A 26,722-nucleotide genomic window follows, 5' to 3' on the forward strand; every position below is an offset into this window, starting at 1 on the left:
ATCAGTGGCACTTGGAATTGATTGAGCATAGCCAAAAGCGCAGCAACAGTTGCTAGCATCAGTTACCTATAGGTACACCAACATAGCCTAGCTACGAAATCCGTTGTTGGAGTCTTGCACCACGCTCGAAGCGACCGCCGTCCACCCGGGCGCGCGTCCATGCATCGAGAGCTCGCTCCGGCAGAGACCTGCGCCGTCCGTGCGCGTCCAGAGCGCGCGCGCGCACGCACGGCACGGCGCGGCGTGGCCGGGACGGCATCGGCATGGGCATGCATGGCTCGCGTGAAAGACCGCGACCGGCGACCTAATGCGCGCATGCATGCATCATGTTAATGGTGTCTAGCTAGGCTGGGGGCCGGCGCCGATGGATAGATGGACATATCGATCGAGCTTTCTCCGGCTCACGCAAGCGCCCTCCCCTCCGTTCCCTTTGGGGTTGGTTGTGGCCTTTGCACGTCACCTACAGCTCCCGCCCGCGCCCGCGCGCCCGGCCTCCGCGATCTCTAACCAAGTGACTTGCAAGTAGAGCCGCGCGCTGCCGCGCCATCATTTCGTTCCCCATTACAGCATTACTCCGCAAGCTACGTACGCACACTAGCTCGATCTCCGGCCTCTCTCATGCATGAGGACGCACACTATGATCCGGTAGCAGTTCGTGCCCGTGTGCGCGTGTCCTTCTCGCCTCACCATTCACCAACCGGCCGGCGGAGAAATAACCGAAAACTAATCAAACCGGCAATGATCGGTTCCACGCAATGCAAAACTCATGCGCCGACCGGCCAACTTAATTACTGTAGCCTATAGGACCGATCTGTCCGTTTATTATTGCACCGCTGAAATTGACCTCGCTCTTGGTCTTGTTTTTGTTTAAGGCGTGGCTATTTCTCCCTAAAAATTTCTTAAATCTTAGTTGACGTATAAGAGCCATTGGATTAAGATCGGATGGATGCTCATTTTCACTCTATATATTATCTCCCATGTGCCATAGTTGGATTAAAATCCAACGGTCAAACATGTCGACTAATTAATCTCTAGTTAAAAAATAGCCGACTTGTCAATAGCAAATCCGTTTTGTGAACTGAGTCTAACTCAGGTGGTGTGGTTTCCTGTGGTGGAATCAGCCCACCCAGGTTCAAGTCCTTGACTTGACATGGGTGCTTACATTACCTGGATTTATTTCAGTGTTTAACCGGCGCTATTCTTTCAGTGGTAGGTGACGTACCCGTCAACAGCGAGGCGCCTGCGGTGACTTCGTCAATCTCTCAGTCTCTCGGAGGTGCTCATAGGGGTAGGGTGTGCGTGTGTGCGTTCATAGGGATGAGTGTATGCGCGTGTGTGAGCGTCTGCGTTTGTACTGTGTTTCTCAAAAAAAAATTAGCAAATCCGTTATGTTTATATTGCTCCTTTGAAATTAACCCGATCGCGAGCCCATCCATGTGCACAACACCACTACTACATAAAAGCACATCAGTAACGGGCACAAAACGCCATCAGTGACGGGCAGGCCGTCCGTCACAAACTACCTGCTAGTGATGTGGGCTACATCAGTGAGGGGCGGGCCGCCCGTTACTAATGCTATATGACATCAGTGGCGGGCCGACCGACAGTGATGTGTTTTTTGGGGAATAAAAAAAATCACGGCCTCAGACCAGCACTGCAGCCTAACCCTCGAACCAAACAATAATCAATCCAGCGCATCCATTCACAGGCAAAGCAAATTTATTTCTCAACTTCATGCACATCAAATCAATCGAATCGATTCACAGACAACAAATAAGATGCACATCGATTCACAAATGACAAATAAAGAAAAAAAACAATCAATATACACAATCGAGTAAAACCATCGATGAAGGCCATTGGCGGGGCGTTGTTGTCGGCGGCGGCTCCACGGCAGCGTCGAGGTCCTGGACAGCAGATGAGAGAGATAGGAGGGAGAGTTAGAACCTTAGAGGGAGAGAGAATCGAGAGAGGGAGAGAGTACGAGAGACATACGGCGGGGAGGAGGGAGTCGGGGAGAGGCCATATCCGCATCCGACTCGGGCAGATCCGCGTCGGGGCTCCATGGCGCGTTGAGGGAGGCCGCCGCCGGCGGCTACCGGAACTGGCGGCGCCGCGCGCTGTTGTTGCTATCGCCCGCACCCTCCTGTGCGGCGGCCAGGACCGGAGGCGGCGCCCGCGCCTTCCTGCGCGGCGGCAGGGAGGGAGGGGGTGCAGGTTATGGTTAGCCGTGGGGTTTTTATAAGCCATGGCTTTCGTTGGGCCTCAAATGGGTTGGCCGGCCCCAAAAGATACATCAGTGACGGGTCTAATGGTGAGGCCCGACACTGATGAGGCTAGACAATTTTTTTTTATTTTTCATAATTCATATAATGTAAAGTATTTTATATAACTAAAATGGTTTATAGATTATAAATATGGTCTACTTTGTGTGAAAAATGGATAGGTTTCATTTTGTACCATATTAATTGTAGTTGACTAAAAAAATATTTCATTTGGCTTGAAAGGCATATACATTCATACTTGATACTTTGTGTGGACAGTAGCTATGAAACAAGTTATACTTTGTGTGGAAATTAGATAGGTGCCATTGAGAACCATATTAAGTGCAAAAAAAAAGATACATTATCATGAACTATGGCATAAAAATGGACAAAATTCATGTCATTTGGCATAAAACCATAAACTTCAAGTTTGGAAAATAACAAGTTTGTAGTAGATAGTTCATTTTTCAAATGCTAACACACGATATTATTGTTCCATCATGTTAAGAAAGAAAAAATAAGACTTTAGCAAAAAGAATCACATTTTTCTGATTTTTTTGAATTAGTTATGATTATTTCAATCTTCAAAGATCTCCATGAGTCATCAGTGGCGGGCATACATCAAACGACCGCCACTAATGTGTGTTTTTGTGAATTTCGCTATTTTTCACATTGAACCATTAGTAACAGGCGCGGAACCTCCCGCGCCCGTTACTTATGAGTGGTCATCAGTGACGGGTCATGCGTGCTCGTTAGTGATGAGGCGTCATCAGCGACGGTCGTGGTACGCCCGTCACTAACGAGGGGTCATCAATTACGGACGAGCACCCGACCGTCACTGATGACTCGTTACATATGCACTGTTTTGTTTTGTAGTAGACGCATGTGCGAAAGCGTCCGGCCGGTGCGAGATGTTTTCCTAAGTGCGTGTGGAATCGAGAAGATCGAACAGGCCGGATGACTGGGGAATCGATGAAATTTGACGCTACGGCCAAACACGTCAAGTGTGTTGTGCCGTACATGCGACTCAAAAGGATCGATCCAGAGAGCTTTTTCCTTTCGTCTTTTTGCTCCTGTATATGTAGCTGTCGGTCTAGGGCCCGTGCAACACCTGTATATGGAAACCTCCTTTTCCCTTCAAGTACAAGGATCTCAGGGGCCGGGCCGGGGGTGCTTTAATCGTTTCCTTCTTATTCCATCCGCCACACTGCTACAGCCGGGGCCCTCGATCGATCTCTGGCAAGACCTTAATTTGCCGTATATATGCTCTCTAGGCCCTTTTGCTCAAGAAAAAAATCAGAGTAACCGTGTAATAACGTAGTTTTCACTTTCCCGCGTAACTTTCAGGCTCCACGTACCTTTCTCGCTAGCTCCGTCTAAGTTCAGCACGTACTTGTCTCTGCAAGTGCCAGCAAATTTATTTACCTCTGATAATATCGATGATTGTACTCTCCAAATTGACCGACCGATATATACGATCTTCTTCCCGACGGTGTATGAAGTAAAGGTCATCAAAGTTATCCGTGACAAGTCAAAACTGATCGAGCTGTACCCACTAGCTAGGGCCGGTACACCGGCCGTCGGTGAAGGAACGACCTGCGAGAAAGACCACGAGACGGCCAACACGTTTACATAAACACTGTTGTCGACGCTGCTGATCTTTTAGTTTCTGGCCGTGTGCATGTGCACGCAAGATGATCCTCCTGCCAACATACAGCCTTTTCTCCATCAGCAGACAATAAGCTGCCTTTCTGATCCAAGATCGATTTCCCCTTCTTTCTTTCTCTGCACGGCGTCAAAAGGTTGCGGCGAGCAAGTCAAACCGGCCGTACCATGTGTATGCTATGCCAGCGACGAATTCACCTGAGCCTGGTTAATTAATCTGGCCTTTTTACCGACACGCACAACGGCAATACTATACGTGTCATGTGATCAGAGGAAGTTAAATTACCCTACGCGTCAGGACTCTCAGGACAGGGCCGGGGGTTACTGAAACCCGATCGGCCCCGGCCGGCCCCAAGACGCCGTTGTCGCTGCCTCCGGCCACGAAGCAAACAAAGAAAACGATGGAGATACGCCAGGCACCGATCCAACTTAATGCACTGAGCAGTAAGCACCAGTGTTGTGCAACAGTGTCAAGGGATCAATGTGGGTTCTCTGTTTCTCTCCTCCCTTCTCGAACTTGACCAGCTTGCCCGTCGGCGTCGGCGGCCGCTGTCCACGGGAGCGACGCGGGGGGACAGAATGACACACTGACTGACAGGCAGACAACAAACGATCCGGTCCGATTTTTCGTTTGATTACCGTGTTTGCTGATGTTTTTGCTTCGAATCGATCTGATTTGTTGCTGGATGCCATGCATCTCCGACTGGTGTTAATTTGGGCGCACGGACGGGACGTTCTTTGGCCCCCGCGGGGATAGGATGCGAATCCGATGGGACGCCAAGGTCGGCAGGCCGTGGCAGGCCGCTAGTTTCCCCTGACGTGATCATTTCTTTGACTTGTTAATTACAGTACCCTACTTCCTAATCAGTAGCTGATCCATGTGCAGTGATTTCATCCATCAGCTTGAGAAAAGAAAGGTCACTACGCCGTGAAAGTATCGAGTTTTACAGGGCAATCGACCGAGCAGTGTTTTTTCCGTCCCAAAATAAGTGACGTGTTACATCAGTTATTTTGAGACGGGAAGTAGTACCGTGAGTACGTCCGTGACGCGATCCTTAATTGATCCGTACTACGTACAGACACCACTGGGGTCATTGGGGGATTTGGAGTCTTGGTCCGGGCCTGGCCCCGAGAGCATTAATGGCTTTGCGGTTGAGGACAATCAGTGTCTCGTTAAGTCGCTATTAGCAGCAGTACGTGCGTGGAGCCGTGGAAGAAAGAAAAAGATGAGCTCCTTTTTTTTATAATCAGAGAAAGAGAATGGTCACGTCTCCAACTAACACCGCAAGAGCCGAGAGCGCGCGCGCACGGGGCACGCTGTTTTTATATGTGATCCATCCCACCACCGGCTGCGAGAAACAAATTAACCGGCCGGCCGGAGAGGTGTCTTGAGCTCCAATCCATTGGCGCCCCGCTACTAAGCTATTAGCTTTGCTTGCGCTTGCTTCGAACCCACTTGATCGCTGCCTCACCTCACTCACTCACACACAGCTCTCTGAGCTCTCCCAATCCCAGCTGCCTTCTCTCTCTCGCCGACTGTGAGAGAGCGGTTCTTAATTGACACGCACGCCTTCCCTTCCCTTCTTCCCCCCATATATATCCGACCGCATAACCAGCAGGCAACGAACGGTCGATCGCGCCGGGAGAAGAAGGAAGCAACTGCCGCCTCGCCCTTGATCGATCTTCTCGGAGTTAGATCGAGAGGAATTAATTCATGGGACGTCTGTCGTGCGGCGGCGGCGGCGGCGGGCAGGCCAAGCTCCGCAAGGGGCTGTGGTCGCCCGAGGAAGACGAGAAGCTCTACAACCACATCATCCGCCATGGCGTCGGCTGCTGGAGCTCCGTCCCCAAGCTCGCAGGCAAGCAACTTAACCAGTTCCTCTCCACACGGCACTGTTAATTCTTACACTGCCGCCATTGATGCCTTGGCTAGCTAACTAATTCGAGCCATCCGTGCTGTGCTTTCAGGGCTGCATCGGTGCGGCAAGAGCTGCCGGCTGCGGTGGATCAACTACCTCCGGCCCGACCTCAAGCGCGGCAGCTTCTCGCTCCAGGAGGAGGACCTCATCGTTGCTCTCCACGAGATCCTCGGCAACAGGTCAGTAATTTTACAGACAAACAAAATGCGTTTAATCAGGTCTTCGCAATGCCATGGGCCAGAAGAGAAAGAGATCGCAGAGCAGAGTGAGGTAGTTAGCTGACAAATCGATTTTCTGAAAAAAAAAAGTTTGCTGTTTTTCGAGCGTGCAGGTGGTCGCAGATCGCGTCGCATCTGCCGGGGCGCACGGACAACGAGATCAAGAACTTCTGGAACAGCTGCCTCAAGAAGAAGCTCCGGCAGCAGGGCATCGACCCGGCCACGCACAAGCCCATCACGGCCATGCCCGACGCATTGCCCACCGACGCTCAGGAAGACGAAGACCAGAAGCCGCCTACCGGCGCCGGTGCCCTGGCTCCCAATCCCAAGCAGCAGGCCGTGTTCGACCCGTTCCCGGCGGCGACCGATTTCGGCGGCGTGTTCGACCACGACGGCCTCGCCGCCGTGCCGGCATTGTTCGAGGGCGTCACTGGCGACTACAGCAGCGTGCTGGACCTGGACAGCTACGGGGAGAGCTCCAGCAACAGCAGCAACAACAACTGGAACGGCTGCGGCGCCGAGATGAGCAATGTGCTCGACGGCGAGGCGCTGCACTGGGCGCCGATCAAGGACGACGACGACGCGGCGCTGGGGGAGCACAAGTTCTTGCTGCAGATGCCTTGCCAAGAACAGATGAGCCTGCCGCATTTCGATTTCAACTTGGAATACTTCTGAACTCATGATCTGTTTTTTCTTTTTCTCCTCCATTTTTTTACAATCTTCAATTTCCGATTACTCCCATATATACTATTTACACGACACGACAGTAATTAAAGGACCGTAGGAAGGTTAATTAGGGGATTGTAACTTTGTAAGTAAGCAGAGTACCATAGCAGAGCACTACCACACATGTTAATTTTCTCGGAGACGGTACAGTGGACAGTGGTAGATCGAGAACTAGGGGTGCAACTTGGTGACCCTCAGGATACCCTTTGATCCTTTTTAGTTCAAACAAATGAACTAGTTTTTCAAAAAATTATGTCATTTTAAAATTTTAGTTCATTTGGTTGAACCAAGAAGTGTCAATAGGTGCCTGAGGATCACAAACTTGCAGGTCCATCAAGAACACAAGTACCAGAAGAACATTCAGCATCGATCATTGTGTAATGTGTACTATTACTACTAAACACACTCTTGTAAAAAATAAACATCTTGTACTTTTGCACACTAGCTAGTAGTACTAGTGATCTATGCACCATCCCTGGATAATTAACCCAGTGTACGTACTTTGGCACTTTGCTGTTTTTCTCAGAAAAGGAAAAGAAAAGAACAGGGTGTACGTACCTTTCTGCTCTTCTGTAGCGATGAAGGAACAGCGAGCAGACCGTATGTGTTGCTTGCATTGCACAGGTTGCTGTCGCTCTGACTCTGTCACGCTTTAGCCTTTTTCTCAAATTTGTGCTTCACGAAAGCTTGGGGGAGAGGAAATTAATCGCAAAGCAGCAGTACGGCGGTTGACAAATTATTAGTCCTGCAGTGCAGCCGTGCATGACATCCGTGCTGGCTAATCAACAATTGTTGTATAGTGGAGTACTATTCTTCCGGCAATTGCTAGTAGTAGTAACGAAGTAGAAGTAACAATGGCTCCACAAGCTTCCGTGGGAAGTTTCCCGTGGAATTCTCCCTCCAGCAAAAGTCTCTTTCGACAGGGCCAATCAGAACGTAAGTAGTCCAGCATATTACGTAGGACGCAGTAAAGGGCATCATGTCTTGGGACTCCGTCGTCAGTACGTGCCGGGCTGCCCGGGCCAGAGAGGGACAAAAGAGTGCGTACACCGCTCTTGCACCGTGGAGCTGCTTGCGCAATGCACGGACCGGAAACTGCTAGTGGTTTACGCTACGAAGGAAAACATCGATCGGCACTTAGCAGGCGGCAAGCAATGCACCGAAGTGGCAAGACGTCGTGGCAAGTAACGTGGCAACGTGATATCTATAGTAGGGTTCAGGCACGTCAGTTTTGTCCTTGTCGGGGCCGATCGTATGCCGCGGAGTCCCGCAAGACCGCCCGAGAGCAAGCAGGGCCAAGGAACTGGTGCCGACCCGGCGCAATGGCAGCTGGTTCGATAAAAAAAATTTAAGGAAAAGACACCATGGCAGCTTTATTGATCCATAAACATCCCTACATTGTTCATAAGCAAACTAGAAATAAAATCGGACGGATCCTCAACCCAAGCAACACCCTGCCAACCAACCGCCTGACGAGCTAAAGGGTGAGCATTGTCTCGTCAACATCGCCAAATTAAAACATGTCACATCACGGAACTCCATTCCTCCTCTCTTCTTAAGTATGCACATTTTCCACCAAGCAAACCAAAGCATATGTTTCTGATCTCATCATCTCCCCACTAGTAACGGGTCACAGCATCTGTGATCCCTTTTGTTATCTGTTCAGGAAGCTTGAAAACGGACATTGCATATGCCAAGATAACCTGAGCCACGGCCTTAAAAAGCACCTCTTTACCGGCATAGGATAACACTTTCTCTTTATATCCATTCAATCTTTGACATGTTCGATCGATAAGATGTTGGAAACAATCTGATCTGTCCACCCCAACCAGAGGTGGCAGCCCTAAATAGTTATCAGTGATGGTTTCGGTTAAGATATTGAGTTCCGCACATACTATGTGCGGCACATACCACCTCTCTGACTTCTGTTGGGGTGCATGGGCTGAAGAAAATACTAGATTTTTCATCGCTGACCATCTGCCCTGGAGAACCACAATACTTCAATTCCATGAGTTCAATACTTCAATTCCCATGCATCATCGGCAATTCGGCATCACCTGATCTGTCTGGAATGAAGCTGGGCTGCTGGGGACGGAGTTAAAGGGCGGTCGAGTCATTCCTGGGCCGGCCGGCCGGGCGAGACCACCCACAGCTAGCGTTTCATCAGAGATTTGATTGCGGAATTAACTGCCGGAAACTGGGCTACTTTCGCGGGGCGCCATTGATCCTGCGACCAGCTCAGGCAGAGCGAGAGGGCAGCTCATGTGGCGCCTTGAATTAAGGGGCGCAGTACTCCGCTAGTGGAACTGTGGAAGTACTCCGTATTAAGTTTAGCCGGGCCATAGGTTCAAAAAAAAAAAAGTTTAGCCGGGCCACACGTGTCGAAGACTCGAAGTGCGAGCGCGGCAGCGTGAAGATGCATGAGTTGCTGTTTCGATTGTGCATTTGTGCAGCTCTTGATGCTCGCTCTGTCTGTCTCTCAGCACGTGTGCCATGAAAAACGGGAGTGAGCTCAGTGAGGACGAGCAAGTCTTTTTTTTCTTTTTCTTTTGACACTGCACGGACGAGCAAGCCAGTAAAGCCTGGGCTTTCTTAACGAAAGGGAAAGCCTCGAAGAATTTTGACATGGGCTTTCTTAACGAAAGGGCTTCGAAATGGGCCTCCAGTAAAAAATAGGTCTGAGAAGAGATTTGTGCCGTCGTACATAGCAGTTAGCAGGCCTGGGTGAGTAGGAGAACTTGACATCAGCACGGTCCACTTTGGTTAACAAAGCGAAACCGACCCTCCTTCCGTGGCTCCGTGCTTTATCATCTTTTTCATTTGAAGGGTGTGGCTCCTCAAATTCGGAAAAAATATATATAGCGAAACCAGTTATTAGCATGGGTACTGCAGCCCAGCCCGTCCTTCGTCGGATCTACATCGACTCACAGTCACGAGGCCCGCAAGGCCGCGGTACAGGAAGAACATGGAATCAGAGATCGATATGTTATTCCCTAAGAAAAAAAGAGATCGATATGTTAACATGGAATCACAAGGCTTTGCTTACGAGCTGTAAAAAAAAAAAAAGGCCGTGAACTGAGCTTACCTTAGCTGGGCGGTTACTTGTGGTGGAACCAGTCCACCGAGATTCAAGTCTCAGATTGTGTTTTCTAAAAAAAAGGCTTTGCTTACAAAAGAAGCCTAGGTGCCTGACCAAAAACAACTTCCATTCTCCACCGATCCCTTGGCCTTTGACTGCTGTGGGATTGCATATTCTACTTCCTCCGATTGATAATAGGTGTATCAGATTTTGTAATAACTTCGTACAAAATTGTACTAACTCTAAAACACTTATTACGGATCCGAAGAAATATTGTTTTGTTAACTTTGTTGTTAGGTTTTGTGTGTCCTGATAAGCTGATAGTGCAGGCCGACTCACGGATTATAAGTCTTTCTGGCTTTATGTTCGTTCCAGTGACTATAATTTTCTATTTTGCGGAACTTGTGGATCTCACGTCTCGTAATTCCATGATTTTGATCATTTTCCTCACCAGCTCAACAATTATTCAACAGGTTGATAACCTATCTTGCAAGGGGGGTGTCCCGGATCACAAGCCGTTTGGCGATATCAGGTTCTCGCCCGTTGGGGTGGGCGGCTATGTACGTACGTTAGTCTTGTTTGTGTGGTTTTGGACTTTACGACTTCATCAACAGAGATTTTGAAAAATATCAAGATACATAGAGTGAATCTAGAGAAGTTAGTTTCAAATATTTTTAGAGTAACTGTTGGTTTATTCAAAATCTATATTGACAATCAAAATTTTCCGATCAATTTATATTCAGTTTGTCGAATACATAAAACTAGACTGTTAGACTGTTGTTTAAAAAGAGAGATCATGGAACCGGGACATGGTCACATGGCTGCTCTAGCTACAAAACAGGTACAACGTCAGCTAAAAAAACATGTACAACGTCCACCAACTAGGCTTTGAAGAGCCAATGGCCAAGGGATATGCCGACTGCCGACTGCCATCATGTGTTTGGCAATCAAGTATAACGTCACCGCCCATATAAGATCAGTATGTGGTCCAATCATATCGTGTTGATGCGTCAATTGCGTATATACGAAAGCATATTAATTAAAAGTGTATTTCGTTTGACAATGCTGCAATGGGTAAAAGCCGCCATGAACCTATTTTTCTAAAGTTATGTACGTGAAGGAGAGAAATTAAGAAAGCAGAAGACCAGATTATAATGATGGTCCTAGGTGCTGCATCCGCCAATAGAACAACGCTGACTTGTGAACTTCGTGTAATACTATTTGGTAAAAAATGTAGAGTACCATGTTTATATTAGGGATTTTTATTTTCGTGCCTTTTATATTAAGGTTTTCTTTTTCCATTGATATACTGCAGCTAACCACTATGTAAGTTTTTGGCACTTAAGGTTTGCTGTTGCCGAACTAACAACGCTCAGCGAGGATTTTAATGTGTCCGAGTGCGTGGCTACTGATAGTTGCTCCAATGGTCGCCGTAGTTGAGGATTGCTAGCTGTCCATGCTGAAGATCCGTGTCGTTTGGCAAGAGAGACACGCACCCTTAATCAGTTGCTAGCGTTTTTTCGAGGTTTGGGTGATGGATACAACACCTTGGGCTTTGCTGCTCTCGTTTTCGATCGGATGACAAATTGACAATGATCTTGCTTAATTAGTCATGCAACCTTCAGTTTTACACAGTCCTAGATTGCTTTCTTCAGTATCTTTCACAATGTATGGTTTTCGTCCCTTTTTCCCTTCTATAAACGGAAGCACTGTTTGTGTGGTTGAATTTTACTGACCATTCCATTTTGCACTAAATAACCTTGATACTTGTTTTTATTTTTATTTTCTTAGTATAAAATGGATGACACTTTTTATATGCATAGAAGAGAGTACTGTATTCAATTTGGCAATTTGGCACTCAAGACCACGCTGCTGCCGGCTGCCCACCCTAAAATTAAGATTAGCGAGTCGCCCAGCTAATCTTTATTGCTACCATCCGTTACACATGCAGCACAGCAGCAGGCCTTGCGCAGCACCGTCCACACCGCTCGCTAGCTGCTCTCCAGTACGTACCAAATAATGAGATTAGCGTGCCGTCCAGCTAACACACACGACTGAATTAATTCCTGTAAATCCAAATTCAGTTTCTTACGATGTGACGCGTAAGTGTCGCCGTTGCAGACTTTTGCCGTGCACATCTTTGTGAAGGGAGCAGTACACTAGTACCCGCTGTCAGTTTCTTAAACATAGCTTCAGTTGCGCGGCCAACGAATGTATGCACACTCCACCTGCAAGCTGTGCTGTACGCTGCAAAATAAATTTGTTGAATTCATGGCTGCAGAGTTTTAAAGCCATATAATCACCGTTAATTACGATGACTGTCAAATCTGCTGGGATCATGGCACAGAGCAGAGCAGCCAGCGATCGACGAGCTGGGAGCTTAAATTTAGCAGCAGGGAATTCGAACTGAAGAAAATCCCCCCGTATATAAATAGGAGAGTGCTGTACTTGCAGTCTAGCACACCACGCAGCACAGCAGCAGATCTGGATCCCCTGCTCAGTTTGCTCGTGTTCCCGCATCTGACCGCTGTCTCCTTCCTTCGTCTTCTTCCTCCTCCTGAGTCCCGAACTCCCGATCCGATCTCCACAAAAAAAATTCCGGGTGGGGTTTGGTTACTGTTCTGGTCTCCGGGAAGGACTCTCCGTAGCAGTATAAAATAGACTGGGAGTGCTGGCTGCTATCCCCGGTCCGGTCCGAGAGCACGACCAGCAGCCGCCGAGAGAGAGAGAGAGAGAGAGAGAGCGCTTGATGCCATCTTGATCCCCCATCGCTGTCTCGTTAAAATAAGCCCCGTCCCACGTTAGGCGGCATCCCCTCCAGAGTTCTCCATTTGTGGGTTCCTCTCTCGCTCTGTTTTCCGAGGGGGGTGATTTTAGGTGCGAGGGGGCAATGGCGGCGGCGGCGGTGAAGAATGGCGCGGGCGGGGATACCAAGGCGGACTTCGCGCGGATCTACGAGGCGCTCAAGGAGGAGCTGCTCAGGGACCCCGCCTTCGAGTTCACCGACGAGTCGCACCAGTGGATCGACCGCGTAATGCTCCCCCCCTCCCCCCACTCCCTTCCTACTGCTCCTTCTCTGTTTGTTGGTTTCCTGGTTTGATCCTGCTGCTGGACTCCGCTACGCGTATGCTTCGTTCCATAATATTACTACTAGTATCTGCATATTTTTGGCTGGGTTCTTCTGGGGTTTATTAGATTTGAGGCTGGATCAGTGGGTTCCCTCATTTTGGGCAAGATCGGGTCATTGATTGGGTTTAGTACGTTAGGTTGGTGGCGACGGCTGAATTACTATTACTAAGAGGGGGTGATTACTGATTAGCTTTTTAGGGGGTGCTAATACAGGTTATTAGGGCGTTGAGTGAATCAGCAAGTACAGACTCTTGCAGATCCTGTACAGTTCAGTTGAATTTAATACTTTCCAATTGGTACCTGTTCTTGTGGAAGGCTGCTTATAGTTTAGTGAACGATGCTAGAACTACTGATCAGAATTTGAAAAAAGGAAAAAAAAATTGGGATCGTTCTTCGACAAAGTGGGTTGCATTTTAAAAAGAACAAAGCCAGTTATTATTAACTTCTGTAAATAGAAATCCATTTGCCTTTTATTATCAATGTATAGATACTTAAGTTGGATCTTGGATGGTTAACAAAACTACATGCTGTTATTCCATTTGTACCTCTTTTTTCTGTGAATTCACTTTGAGAAAATCATAGATTGTATGCACGATAATCATCTTATTAGTTCAGTTTCTGCTATTTCAACTTGTTTGCCTTCTTTCGAGCAGATGCTGGACTACAATGTGCTGGGAGGTGAGGAGACGAATTTGTCTGACATGTATTCTTTTAAAGTCTGTATGGAGCCAGTGAGTTTCTGATTCGTCGTTGTTGCTAATGATAGGAAAGTGTAACCGTGGGCTCTCTGTGGTGGATAGCTATAAGCTGTTGAAAGGTGTTGATGTTCTGGGTGAGGAGGAGATGTTTCTTGCCAGCAGTCTTGGTTGGTGCATTGAATGGGTAATTCTTTCCCACCTCGGTGTTGCTCTGATTAGTGTAAAACACTCAAAATTGTTCCCTTAAGCTTGCTGTTTTCTGTGCAGCTTCAAGCCTTCTTTCTTGTGCTTGATGATATCATGGATGACTCGCACACTCGACGTGGCCAGCCTTGTTGGTTTAGGGTGCCTCAGGTTGGTGAACATGAAATTGTCCTTTCTAACTTGTGTATAAGAAACTTCTTCTGTGAAGTAACTTGATTCTGAGAACATTCTTTAGTGTACTACTTTTCACTTGTTACCAATAAAGATTATCTCTAATGCTGCCCTTTGTAACAAAATAGGTTGGATTCATTGCTGTAAATGATGGGATTATCCTTCGCAACCATATTTCGCGTATCCTTCGACTTCACTTTAGGAAGAAACCTTACTATGCTGATCTACTTGATTTATTCAACGAGGTAATTATGTGTTCTGTTTGAAAAATGTTCATGTAAACTTGCAGATCATTATAGGTACTGATTACCTTGTCATATTTTTTCTAGGTTGAGTTCAAGACAGCTTCAGGTCAAATGCTGGACCTTATCACAACTCACGAGGGAGAAAAAGATCTAACAAAATATAACATAGGAGTGTAAGTTAATGTTGTAATAACTTCTTTTGCATGCTTTGTCGTGTCTAATTTTAGGAACATAAGTCTTCAACTCCTATTTGCCTTGCATATAACTCTAGATCAAATTGTTTCTTTTATTAATATATATGTTGGTAGTTCTGATTTGCAGTTAATTTCAAACACCTGATATTTTTGCAGTCACCGCCGAATTGTTCAATTCAAGACAGCCTACTATTCGTTTTATCTGCCGGTAAAATTAACATTCTATCTTTTTATATAATTGATACTGGATGCGAGTGTTTTCTGATATGCTGCTTTATGAAAGGTTGCGTGTGCACTGCTGCTCTCCGGTGAGAATTTGGAAAACTACAGTGCTGTAGAGAATATCCTTGTTGAGATGGGAACATACTTCCAAGTCCAGGTAACTCCTACTTTTGCTTGACAGCATTAGTCCTACTTAGCATTAATATGATTTTTCCTCTTACAGGATGATTATCTAGACTGTTATGGTGATCCTGAATTTATTGGCAAGGTTAGTGCTCTACTGCATATACCTGTTATAGTAGCTTGAATGAACATCAGTTGTGATGTTGAGTTTTTTTTTCTTTATCTCTTGCAATCTGATCAATGTTAAGTCTTATCATAGATTGGAACTGACATTGAAGATTACAAGTGCTCATGGCTAGTTGTCCAAGCTCTTGAGCGTGCTGACGAAAGCCAAAAGAACATCCTATTTGTAAGTCACCTTCGTAGTACATTTTTCCTCGACACGGAGGTTGTTATCTAAACAGTTAATACTCATACAGGAAAATTATGGAAAGAAAGATCCAGCTTGTGTGGCAAAAGTGAAGAATCTCTACAAAGAACTTAACCTAGAGGTTTGCCTTCACTCTTAATGATGTTATATTTTTATCGTTGGACCATAATCGCCTTTGTACGAGCACCATGAATGTAATGTATTTTACACAGATTACGAATCAGAATCATGACATTTCATTCACTTAAGCATGTTTACGTCTTACCAACATACCAATAGAAATGTTCTACTGAGTACTCATCAAAGTAACATTTATCCTCATGTCAAATTGCAAACAAAAATTTCTTCCTTCACTCCCTCGAAGAACTATTTACTCTGGTATGCTTATTTCTTGCTTGTCCTGCCAAAATAATCTACTGATGTCTCCTGTAATAAGAACTACTGAATTTCTCATAGTCTGCAAACTATGGCATGCATAATCATTTTTGTAAGTATTATTTAATTGTAGGCGGTATTTCATGACTACGAGAGCGAGAGTTACAAGAAGCTGATCGCAGATATCGAAGCGCAGCGGAGCGTTGCCGTTCAGAAGGTTCTGAAGTCCTTCTTGCATAAGATTTACAAGAGGCAGAAGTAGGGCTCCTCTTGGACAGGAACCTGTTCCAGTGTTGCATGCTTGATAGATGACTAGAGTGATATTGGTTCATCATTTAGTTGCTTCATGCTTGTATGTTGCGCCTTGCTGCTCCTGGTAATAATGATGCAAGGCGCTATTTCGGGTTTGATGGACCGCAATTCCTAGTTCTGTAATTTGCATCCTACCTTATTTTTTTTCTCCTTCTGATGTACTACTTTCCTAGTTGCTTTAGAGAAGTGAATTGCTGTTGTATCTCCACGGCAATTCTAATTCCACAGAATATTGTTTATGGAAGTTAGCACTCCCTGCATTCTTTTTTATAAAACTAGCACAATACCCGTGCGTTCCGAAGGTGACGGACCATCACCACCAATTAAATTTTTATAGAAGTATAAAGATGTGATAACTTTGTTCCAAGTCAAACTTTTTAAAATTTGACCAAATTTATATACTAGAAAAATATAGTAATATCTAGAATATCAAATAAGCACATACCATGAAGATATATATCATGACAAATTTAATAAAACTAATTTAGAGTTTTAGATGTTGGTAGATTTTTCTATAGAATTGGTCAAATTTTAAAATGTTTGATTTAGGACAAAGCTAGAACATCTTGCATAAAAGAACAGAGGTGGTACTTGATCGACTGATCAGGTGGGCTGGTGGAGTAGATACGATGAGCTTGTACACTTCTTTTCTACCGCTACCAACCAGGCAATAACCGAAAGGTGGGTTTTCTGTCATGGACAAGGATCCTGCGAAATCAAAGATCGTTAAGGTTGCACTCATCTTATCCTATTTAATTGCTCCGTTCCATAATTCTCGTCTCAAATTTGCTCAAAAATAGATATATTTATTACTAAATAGTGTCTAGATACATCTAATATTTCAACAAGAATTATGAACCGGAGAAAGTACATCTTTTGTATAAGAGCAGTGTTGAGAAGGAACGCACGATGAAGATTATCAGGAGAGGAGTTTTAGCAATAGGTTTTTCTGCTGATAATATTCTAAGCAGAAGTGTACCATGTTCTTTTTTTGACGTAAAGTGTACCATGTTCTAGCATCAAAAGAATCTGGAACAAGTGGTCGGATTTTCAATGCAGATAAATGCAGAGGAAAGAAGAGTCCAGAGGAAGATTTTGGTATACCTGCCAACAGTAGAAATACAAAGAGAATATAACGAGAATATAAATATTACACACGAAATTAAAGGGGGTGCTACAATATATTCGGCATCATTGTTTCCACAGATGGTAATAAAGCAAGTGACACTTCATACATGATATCCTGTAAAGGACAGGACAGGATACAAATCTTTTGTTAAGTTAGCATGTTCTGTGTTCCATCTTTCCTTTCCCTGACCTAATTCGAATTGGATTCATTGGGAATCCAGAAAGTTAGTGCAGTTGACGCAGTCGCAAACATTGCTCGACGAGGGGCCCATTTCAAAGCAGTGATAGGACCAATATGACTGTTCCAGCGAGCAATCTGCAAACGAGATATTAAAATTAAACTAAGACAAATTACAACACACAATATGAGCAACTTTTAAGAAAGAGTACCTCATTTATTGTATTGATGTTCCAGGCATGCAAGGTACCATCACCAGATCCTGAAAAATGATAGCATATATTGCTTTCAACAATAACTTTTGACACACAGCCCGAATCATTGTTTTATGGAAAAACATTATAGGAAAACTGAATTTCCAAGTTTCTGTCTATATTTACATGAGCCTATAAATAGGCTTCATTTTCAGCAGTAGGGCCCCAGACTTGGGAATGGGGAGCATACCACCATATGAAATACACTATCATCCCCTATGGTTTTGAAATTTTTATTGGACACGAAAGGAAGTAGTGTAAGTGCCTCTATCATGCTTAAAAATAGCTACACCGAAGTTGAAGGTGAAGAACATACTGATTACTTGTACGTTACAAAGATGTGGGTATTTTTGTTAGAGTTACTCCCTATTATGATTCAAAATATGTCATAAGAAAGATGGCAGGTAAAAAAAGGATACCTGATATTACATATTGACCATCTGGAGTGAAAGCAGCTTCTGTTGTTATGTTAGGAGAAGGCTCCAAACTGAAGCCACACTTCTGCGAAGTTACAAAGATGAGTTAATACAGATTAGGCAAAGGGTGTGATGCTGTTAACGATAAGATACTTAACCTGTGCACTAGAGTTGACTCACCTTATCCCCTCCATATGCATCCAGAACATATATATGGTTGTTAGTTGTCGTCAAAAGCACAGACTTGCCATCATTGCTGAATTTAATGTCTGATACTTCAGCTGTATCTCCACCAACCAAGAAAGTGTCAAACGGACCCTGAAATTGGTTTTGTTCCACAATATAAGAATTTCCCATGCTTTCTAGAAATACGATTTCCAAATTGAAGCTCAACACGAACCTTGTCATACGACCGAGAATCAAACAGCTTAATTGCGCCTCCCTCCATTGCTACGGCAAAAACAAGTCCCTGTTGATCATATGCAACAGAAGGCCTACCACGCAAACGTAGTATACCCTGATTGCTAAATGTGTAAGCATGGAAAGCAAGCTCAGCTAAATATAAACTAAGCATATTTAATTGCTTCATGATCAATTAACGGAGTCTTGCTGGGAATTAGTGGCCAAACCTGACAAGCATTTACACGAAGATCCCATATTCTGACACTGTGATCAAGTGATCCAGACATAAAGCTATCATTCACAGGAGACATACATAATGAAACAATCCTGAAATGAGATAGATAAAAATGCAACACTTAGCATTTGTCCGTTGAAGTTGTTGCTTGCTACAAACAAGGAGGCAAGGAAATATATCAAACCTGTCTTTGTGTCCTTTGAAATATCTCAAGCAACGGTTGTCATATAGTGACAAATAGCGAAGCGATTCTGCTGACTCTAGATTGTATCTCGAAGAACATAATATAGAACTCGGATGATGAGTAAAACAGACACGATCAGCACCATGTTTCCTGTGATATGTTGTCTTCGACAACCTAAAACAAAATTCCAACTTCTAACATTAGCTATAGACAGATAGATAAGTTACATAAGGTTCTATTAATCAATACCTCAACTACAATAAACAAAGCAAAATTTCAGCAGCATGCAGGTCTTGCGTAAAACCGGTTAAACCTAATCTAACAAGTAAAAATGAACGAGTGGAGTAGGCAATAGGAGACCACAACATGCTGCATCATTGGAGAGCAAATATTACCAGTTCAAACATCACTGACAACATGCTACATCAGGTTACTTGTTGACAGCACCAATAACTAAAGGCATTGTACTTGTCCAGTAAAATCGCCACGAATTTATTGACACAACCAAAAGCATCGCCACAAGATACCATTAAAGATCAAAGTCTGAATTGTACTAGCAAGTTACCGGCATCGCCTACCAGCAGAATTCGACAAAATTCACAAAGCCAACACAAAGCTAGTAGCTAAACTGTCACTCATATATGTATCCCAACAGCGAAAATGCAGTAGAGTAGGCTCTTTCCATCCAGATTCTGCATTTCTGCAATCTCTCTAATGCACCGAGGCTTAAATAGTACAGAATTAAACATAACCGATGCAAAACCAATCAGACTCAGCGAACTCACGTGGCGCTGGTGATGTTGTAGAGGCGTATGGAGTCGTCCTCGCTCGAGGTAACGAGGAGATCCTCCTTGCGGTGGAAATCGAGGCAGTTTATCTTCCCGGCCTGCCCACCGATTCGAGGGTGATATCACAACAGATTAGAGTGGGACAGAAACAGGCAGGTAGGTTAGGGGACTTGGGGGGTCGCGCAACGGAACTCACGTAGTCGGTGAAGACTGCGCCGATGGCCATGCCGCGGACGATGCCGTCGTCCAGCTGCGACAGCGACGTCGCCATCTCCCGCTCGACCGCGCCGCCGCCGCCCGCCTTTCGGAGATCTCCTGTGCAGGGCAACTCTGGTGTAGAAATAAGGCCGCCTGATGGGTCGCTGGTCTGGTCTGAGTGAGACGAAAGACACGATGAGTCGAACCAGGCAGGGGTAAATCGGTAAAAGAGGCAATGGAAAAATAAACCTATAATAAATGTCTTGTTTCTTCTTCTAAATTCGGGACTTTGAAATGTATAGAGTATGAAACACATATTTCCCCTCTCTTCTTTTCTTCCTGTCTGAAGAGAAGCGAAGCTATTATCAATTTAGAAATACGAGTTTTAGTGTTGGAGTCGATGTAAATGATCTGCTACAATAAATTTTGCTTTCCTCTCTAATCCGTTGCCCGACCTTTTTAGATAAAAGAATAATTGTCGATTAGAAATACGAGTTTTAGTGCCGGAGTCGACATAAATGATCCGCTATAATAAATTTTCTTTTTTCCTCTCTAATCCGCTGACCGGCCTTTTTAGATAAAAAATTGCCTTCCATCGAAATGACTTACATGACTGGATTTGGCTTGAAGTTCCATCGAGATACATTTCTTTTTAGAGTAAAAGGAGCATTGCCCCCGCTTTCATAATGAAATCACAAAAAATTTAGAGGTTCTTACATGAATTTAAAAACTTGGATCACGGCTAACATATTGCCAGCAATCAACGTCCTCTATTGATTACCTAGAAATAAACTCTAAGTTCATTACAAACCGAATCTGAAGCCCATTTGGCAAGTTACTCATTTGGCTTCAATTCGCTCCGTCAATGGCTTCCATCCATATCCTGCATGGAACACTTCTGTTGAGTGTGTGTTGTTTGATTTTTAGATTGAATTTCATAGGGCTCTTTTCTAAGCATTCCTCTGCACTCTTGTTAATATCTTTTTGGTTTTCTGTTTCCAATTAAATAAATATTCGAAAGAAATTTACATTGCGACTCTGATTTTTAATCTATTCCTGATTTTTACCAATCGTGCAAATCAATTAATCAAAGGCCCCTGACGTTTCATTAATGTTTCATTCGGTCCCGTAACTGTATAATTCTAACAATTCTTTTTGTCGCCTGATTTTTTATTTCGAAATATTTAAATTTCAGTACTCCTATTTGCTACAGGTCCATGTAGAAGCGTGGGGAAGCTTTCTCCGTATGGTTGATTTTTCCCCCTAGGACTAAACTCGGAGTGGAGCCAAGCACTGGACCCAGCGTCCAGTGGGAGAGCAGACAACCGCCCGGATCCAACACAACCCCCCGCCGTCCTCGATCCCGTTTCCCGTCTCGTCTCCGATCTCCCCTTCCGCCACTCAAACACGGCGAGCGCCCGCCCGCCCGCCCAGCAACCCTAGCGGCTTCGAAGCCGCGGATCCGGCGGCTTCAGCCCGTCCAAGGACAATTCGCCCGCCCGCCGCCGCGCCGCCGTCCCCAATTTTCCACCAGTGGCCACAGCCCGCTGGTAGGTGAGTCGATACTCGATAGGTAGATAGATAGATACACGGGTGCATCGGGCAGATCCAGATCCAGAGCGGGCGTGTGCGCGCATGGCGGGGGCTGTGTCGGCGCTGTTCCTGCTCGACATCAAGGGCCGCGTCCTCGTCTGGCGCGACTACCGCGGCGACGTCTCCGCGCTCCAGGCCGAGCGCTTCTTCACCAAGCTCCTAGACAAGGAGGTGATGAGCTCCTCTCTTAGATCTGCGCAATGGCGAATTTCGTGAGACCTTTGCCCTTACATTTTTGTTTCCGTGTGATCAGGGCGACGCGGAGGTCCACTCGCCCGTCGTGCACGATGACGCCGGCGTCTCCTACATGTTCATCCAGCACAACAACGTCTTCCTCCTCACTGCTTCACGCCAGAACTGCAATGCCGCCAGCATCCTCCTCTTCCTCCACCGCCTCATCGATGTATGCGGACGTTGCCATTTTCGCTGCTGCTCGTGGTGTGTTTAGCATTGTGTTTTGCTCATGTGTTTTGTGTGTGGGCGTAGGTGTTCAAGCATTACTTTGAGGAATTGGAGGAGGAATCACTGAGGGACAACTTCGTCGTCGTGGTATGTGGTGCGTTTCTGTTCTGCGTGTGCAGTGTTTTGTTCAGTTGGAATTGCTGTCATTGATATTGGAGAGATCGTTGCCCTTTGTTTTGTGCAGTATGAGTTACTTGATGAGATGATGGACTTCGGGTACCCACAGTACACGGAGGCTACGATCCTGAGTGAGTTCATTAAGACAGATGCATACAGGATGGAGGTAACACAGAGGCCACCCATGGCAGTCACAAATGCTGTCTCATGGCGGAGTGAGGGGATTCGGTACAAGAAGAACGAAGTGTGATACATTAAACCTCTGCTCTTGATTACTTTGGTTCATCTGGATGGTTTTGAGATGGGCAAATTATCGATTTATTCTGTTGCAGGTGTTCTTGGATGTGGTTGAGAGTGTCAACATTCTTGTTAACAGTAATGGACAGATTGTTAGATCGGATATCATTGGCGCGCTGAAGATGCGGACATATCTGAGGTAACTCCATGGTATCATTCTCATATGGTCATACGATAAATTCACAGTGTGCTTATATCTCAGATACCTGTAGTGATAAATTTAATGGGACCACATTCATGTAGCTCTCTGGAGATGTACCTAGATTATGTATCTAACTCATTCGTGTGACCTTTTAAAGTTAAGATTGTTGGCACAGCTGAAACAGATTAACGGTGTTGAGTAAAGACAATTAAAGTGTATGCATATTCGGCCAACTATACAACATCTTATTGAAGTGTGGCTTCGAACCTGCACATTTCACTTAATTCTCATACCTGATAAATGAACTTGATTATTTGTAATTAATGCTAATTGAACTTTGCCTCAAACCAACTCATTTCATCTTCTAGTCTTTTGGGTTAGCAGGCCAAATATTATCTGACTATGTTTTCTTGTATATCCTGTCGAATATATTCTCCATAGCTAATATGCATGTATTTGTAACAGTGGAATGCCTGAGTGTAAACTTGGGTTGAACGATAGAGTTCTTTTGGAGGCTCAAGGCCGAACAACTAAAGGAAAAGCAATAGATTTGGATGATATCAAATTTCATCAGTAAGATTAAACTACTACCATTTTTTTTTCAAACGAGTCGTGTTATGTTTTTATACTGACCAATCCTTGTTTAGGTGTGTACGGTTGACCAGATTCGAGAATGATAGAACCATATCATTTGTCCCTCCAGATGGAGCTTTTGATCTAATGACATACAGACTTAGCACACAGGTTTTCCCCTTGTGCTTTACAACCAGGAACGGTCTATCAAATGCTAAGTCCTGGCACACCTTTGGCATGAGTATATGACCCATCTTCCTTTTGGCCCTCCTGCAGGTGAAGCCTCTGATCTGGGTTGAAGCGCAAGTTGAGAAGCATTCAAGAAGCCGTGTAGAAATCACGGTGAAGGCAAGAAGCCAGTTCAAGGAAAGAAGGTGATTATTTTTAACAATAATATGCTAATGTTGCATTGATGTCCAACTCTCATAGTTTTTGGTTTTCTCATTTGCAGCACCGCAACAAATGTAGAAATTGAAGTACCTGTGCCTTGTGATTCCACAAACCCAAATATAAGAACTTCAATGGGTTCTGCGGCATATGCACCTGAGAGAGACGCATTGGTCTGGAAAATTAAATCATTTCCTGGTGGCAAGGTAGTCCTGATTCAATTTCATATGAATACTTTGGCTTCCATTTTATGCTAGGTATGGATTGTTCTGACTCCATGGAATTGTTACTCTTATAGGAGTATATGTGTAGAGCCGAATTTAGTCTTCCGAGCATAACCTCCGAAGAAGCTACACCTGAAAAGAAGGCTCCGATTCGAGTGAAATTTGAGATACCATATTTCACTGTTTCGGGTATTCAGGTACTCATTGTTGATGTGTTACCAGTTAGCTTGCTCGGAATTTTCCCTGGCATCCTGCTCAAATACTATGTTATATTTGTGCAGGTTCGCTATTTGAAAGTCATCGAGAAGAGTGGATATCAGGCCCTTCCTTGGGTTAGATACATCACAATGGCCGGTGAATACGAGCTGCGGCTTATTTGATCTTTTCTGCACTGGCTGCTGGAAGAAATCAAACAGTTTGCTAGAGTCCGAGGAGCATATGTTGTGCTGCACCTGATTTGTGGCAGCAGGACAGATGGTACTTGCCGGCAGGTTGGGGTTCTTCTCCCGAAAGCTCCACCTTCCCACCATGCAGAGTTCTATTAGTGTTTTTTACCCATGTTTGCTGTAAGTTCTTCATCAGTACAGTGGCCTAACTGAATTCTGGTTTTCCAATTCTTTCCCCGCTGATATCACATGTATCATATTGATTTATTTACTCTGTTGTCACAAGCTTGTACTCTGTTTCTCTGTTATTTTCTTCCCGACAAATTTTGATTGGAAGTGTATTAACGTTTCTCATCTTACACGAGTAAAACTAATTGGATCCCCTACTGGCTAACTAACCCCCAAGGGTGGGTTAACGCCTGGAGCAACGATTGTTAGAATGTTAGTGCGTGGCATTGCAGGTGTGATGGATGTGGCGTTTCATATTTGCGGGCACTATTTGAAACTAGCATTGCAGAGGACTGTAAGGAAAATTAGACTGCCAAAATGAAGGGAGGAAATCATACTGGAGCACCCTGAGCTTGTGACGTCGTCTCACTTTATTCACTCTGCTTGAAAAATTGTCATTCCTGCTCTTTGTATTGCCTGCTGTTTGTATGGCAGGTCCAAGAAGTTGTTAGATACTGTCATTTGGACCTGCGGTGCAAACACAACAGCAAGTCGACGAACCTAGAAAGAAATCTTCAACTTCACGGATCTCAAGTTTTGAAGCTCGAGTGTGACTTTCTCACACAAAAAAATAACATGTTACTTCTCTGTCCTCAATCTTCATCATTAGTATCACATCGTCAGATTTACGCGAAACAGGTGCTTCAACAAAGTTCCTTGGTAGTACCATTTTCAGAACCAAACTCAATTGTTTCGTTACAGCTATGTGGTATTAGGTTCGTCACCACCTCACTGTTCATAAGGATAATTCCAGCACAAAATGAGTAGCTGAGTTTGAATTGTCCCATCAAATTTGATTGTCGTCTCCATCTATAGGAGACTAGGACGGTGTTGCATATCTCAAACCGAATTCCCCACATGGATGCTTGGGCCGCACATGGGGGTGTTTGCTCCTGAACTAAAGCATTGCCTTGCGACGAAAGATCAAGATTCACGAGGCGGGAACAGAAAAGATATGTTCTACACAGCTCACATTAGAGGAGGAGCACCCAATTAAATACTCTCTCCGATCTTAAATTGTTGTCGAAATATTACATGTATCTAGACGCTTTTTAAGAATAGATACATCCGTATTTGGACAAATTTGAGTCAAGAATTTAGAATCAGAGAGAGTAGTATAAAATCATCAACACAACACACAAAAGAAATATGAAAGCTGCTATTTATATTTGATTTCGATGTGAAATACATATATAACGAGGTCAACCTGCTTGCCGTGTTAGCATAACGTATACACTAGCACTACAAACTCCCTCAAGCCTTTAATGTTGATGCACACACACGCACATAATATACTTTTCAAGTGCGGCATATACATACAGACAGACAGCACCATCGATCCCCTTTTTTTTCTTTTACAAAATCAACATTTTGATCAATCTGGTCCGTTGATTTTGATCCGTTCAGATCTGCTTGGCGTTGGCGGCGATCCCGAGCCCGACGGAGACGACGTGCGCCACGTGTCGCTGCATGACCTCGAAGGGCGACGCGATGCTCCGCTCCTCGAACCAGTTGTCGCAGTCGCCGGCGAAGGTGCTGGCGGCGGAGAGCTTGCTGACGACGGTGGCGCTGCTGGCGTGCTTCTCGATGCTCCGCTGCGCCTCCTCCAGCGCGTTGACCAGGTCGTCGTAGTTCTCACCGCAGGAGCTGAGGATGGACGCCATGGGATTCCCGGCCTTGGACTGCTGCTTGGCCCTCGCGAACATCACCTTCGCCGACCTCGCCCGCCCCAGCGACACCCGCACCGCCGCCTCCAGCAGCTCCCGCGGCGTCGTCACGCCCGGCAGCCGCGCCAGCGTGTAGCACGCCCTCTTGTACGCCGCCAGCTGCGATCCAATCCAATTTCGAAATTTCAAATCCATGCAACCAACCAAACACGGAATCATGCATCAATCGGAACAAGCAAGCTGGTTTGAATTTTGAACGGCGATCCATGGATGGATATGTGCTGTGGCTAATTTTATTTTACCTGGTCGCAGGCTTGGATGTTGAGGTTGACGGCGGCGGGGTGGACGAGGGCGGCGCCGAGCTTGCTTTGGGCGGCCAGGATGTAGTCGGCGGGCTTGGCGGTCTCGGCCTTGGCGGCGAGCTTGCGGGATTTCTGAGCCAAGATGTAGTCGGCAGGCTTGGCGGCGCCGGCGTTGACGAGCTGGTCGGGGCTGATGAGGACGCGGGCCTGGGCCTCAGCCTCGGCGACAGCGGCGGCGAGGACGACGACGACGACGCCAACGGTCAGGGCGATGGATGCGGGCCGCGCCATGGGTGCTCTGTTCTTCGGTCTCGACCTTCTTCCTTATTCGACCGCCCTCTCGGCGAAGTGTTGTTTATTTATACTGGGGAGGGCGGCGGCGGTCGAGGGGAGGAGAACGAGAGGATCAGGCGACCGGCGGCGGCGGCTCGGAGGAGGATATTGCAGGTTGATGGGTTCTTGCATCCGGTCGGGGTTGGGTTTTAAAGGGGGGAGGAAGAGGAGCCAACAATTTAACCCCCCGCTTCTGGTTCCATGCATGGCCATGGCGCTGAGTTCTTGCTGCTCCGTTCGTTGCTTGGTTACGCGCCTTCGGCTCTCCTTGGTTTTAGGATGTCCAGAATTAGCTTTGGGGAATGGGGATGGAT

At 45.7% G+C, this 26,722-nt stretch overlaps 5 protein-coding genes across 6 annotated transcripts; 3 read left to right on the plus strand and 2 right to left on the minus strand.

Annotated features, from left to right (window-relative positions):
* The first annotated feature begins 5,271 nt into the window (after positions 1-5,271).
* Positions 5,272-7,360, plus strand: LOC100846095 (myb-related protein Hv33). The gene is made up of 3 exons (XM_003567927.4): positions 5,272-5,788; positions 5,898-6,027; positions 6,180-7,360. Exons 1-3 carry the CDS (start codon positions 5,644-5,646, stop codon positions 6,739-6,741), a joined length of 837 nt encoding a protein of 278 aa, XP_003567975.1. The 5' UTR covers positions 5,272-5,643; the 3' UTR covers positions 6,742-7,360.
* Positions 7,361-12,314: 4,954 nt separating this feature from the next.
* Positions 12,315-16,174, plus strand: LOC100846401 (farnesyl pyrophosphate synthase). The gene is made up of 12 exons (XM_003567928.4): positions 12,315-12,902; positions 13,654-13,678; positions 13,767-13,882; positions 13,966-14,052; positions 14,202-14,318; positions 14,403-14,491; positions 14,669-14,720; positions 14,796-14,891; positions 14,958-15,002; positions 15,117-15,206; positions 15,277-15,348; positions 15,736-16,174. The coding sequence occupies exons 1-12, from the start codon at positions 12,762-12,764 to the stop codon at positions 15,862-15,864; spliced, it is 1,059 nt and encodes a 352-aa protein (XP_003567976.1). The 5' UTR covers positions 12,315-12,761; the 3' UTR covers positions 15,865-16,174.
* Positions 16,175-17,028: 854 nt separating this feature from the next.
* LOC100820899 (protein ANTHESIS POMOTING FACTOR 1) lies at positions 17,029-19,866 on the minus strand. The gene is made up of 9 exons (XM_003567930.3): positions 19,696-19,866; positions 19,497-19,597; positions 18,712-18,885; positions 18,520-18,619; positions 18,291-18,407; positions 18,071-18,208; positions 17,894-17,975; positions 17,433-17,482; positions 17,029-17,358 (listed from the first exon to the last, which is right to left on the minus strand). Exons 1-9 carry the CDS (start codon positions 19,768-19,770, stop codon positions 17,233-17,235), a joined length of 963 nt encoding a protein of 320 aa, XP_003567978.1. The 5' UTR covers positions 19,771-19,866; the 3' UTR covers positions 17,029-17,232.
* Positions 19,867-21,074: 1,208 nt separating this feature from the next.
* Positions 21,075-24,257, plus strand: LOC100821197 (AP-1 complex subunit mu-2). Of its 2 annotated transcripts, XM_003567931.4 has the most exons (11): positions 21,075-21,461; positions 21,544-21,693; positions 21,777-21,839; positions 21,937-22,113; positions 22,202-22,305; positions 22,774-22,881; positions 22,956-23,052; positions 23,158-23,255; positions 23,333-23,474; positions 23,567-23,689; positions 23,774-24,252. In XM_003567931.4, the coding sequence occupies exons 1-11, from the start codon at positions 21,333-21,335 to the stop codon at positions 23,870-23,872; spliced, it is 1,290 nt and encodes a 429-aa protein (XP_003567979.1). In that variant the 5' UTR covers positions 21,075-21,332; the 3' UTR covers positions 23,873-24,252. The 2 variants fall into 2 exon arrangements, with proteins under 2 accessions (XP_003567979.1, XP_024315898.1); XM_024460130.1 differs by having other exon boundaries at positions 23,567-24,257.
* Positions 24,258-25,251: 994 nt separating this feature from the next.
* LOC100828681 lies at positions 25,252-26,689 on the minus strand. The gene is made up of 2 exons (XM_003565923.4): positions 26,076-26,689; positions 25,252-25,932 (listed from the first exon to the last, which is right to left on the minus strand). The coding sequence occupies exons 1-2, from the start codon at positions 26,364-26,366 to the stop codon at positions 25,510-25,512; spliced, it is 714 nt and encodes a 237-aa protein (XP_003565971.1). The 5' UTR covers positions 26,367-26,689; the 3' UTR covers positions 25,252-25,509.
* Positions 26,690-26,722: the final 33 nt, after the last annotated feature.

This window comes from Brachypodium distachyon, chromosome 2, assembly GCF_000005505.3.
Source record: "Brachypodium distachyon strain Bd21 chromosome 2, Brachypodium_distachyon_v3.0, whole genome shotgun sequence".
NCBI lineage: Eukaryota > Viridiplantae > Streptophyta > Magnoliopsida > Poales > Poaceae > Brachypodium > Brachypodium distachyon.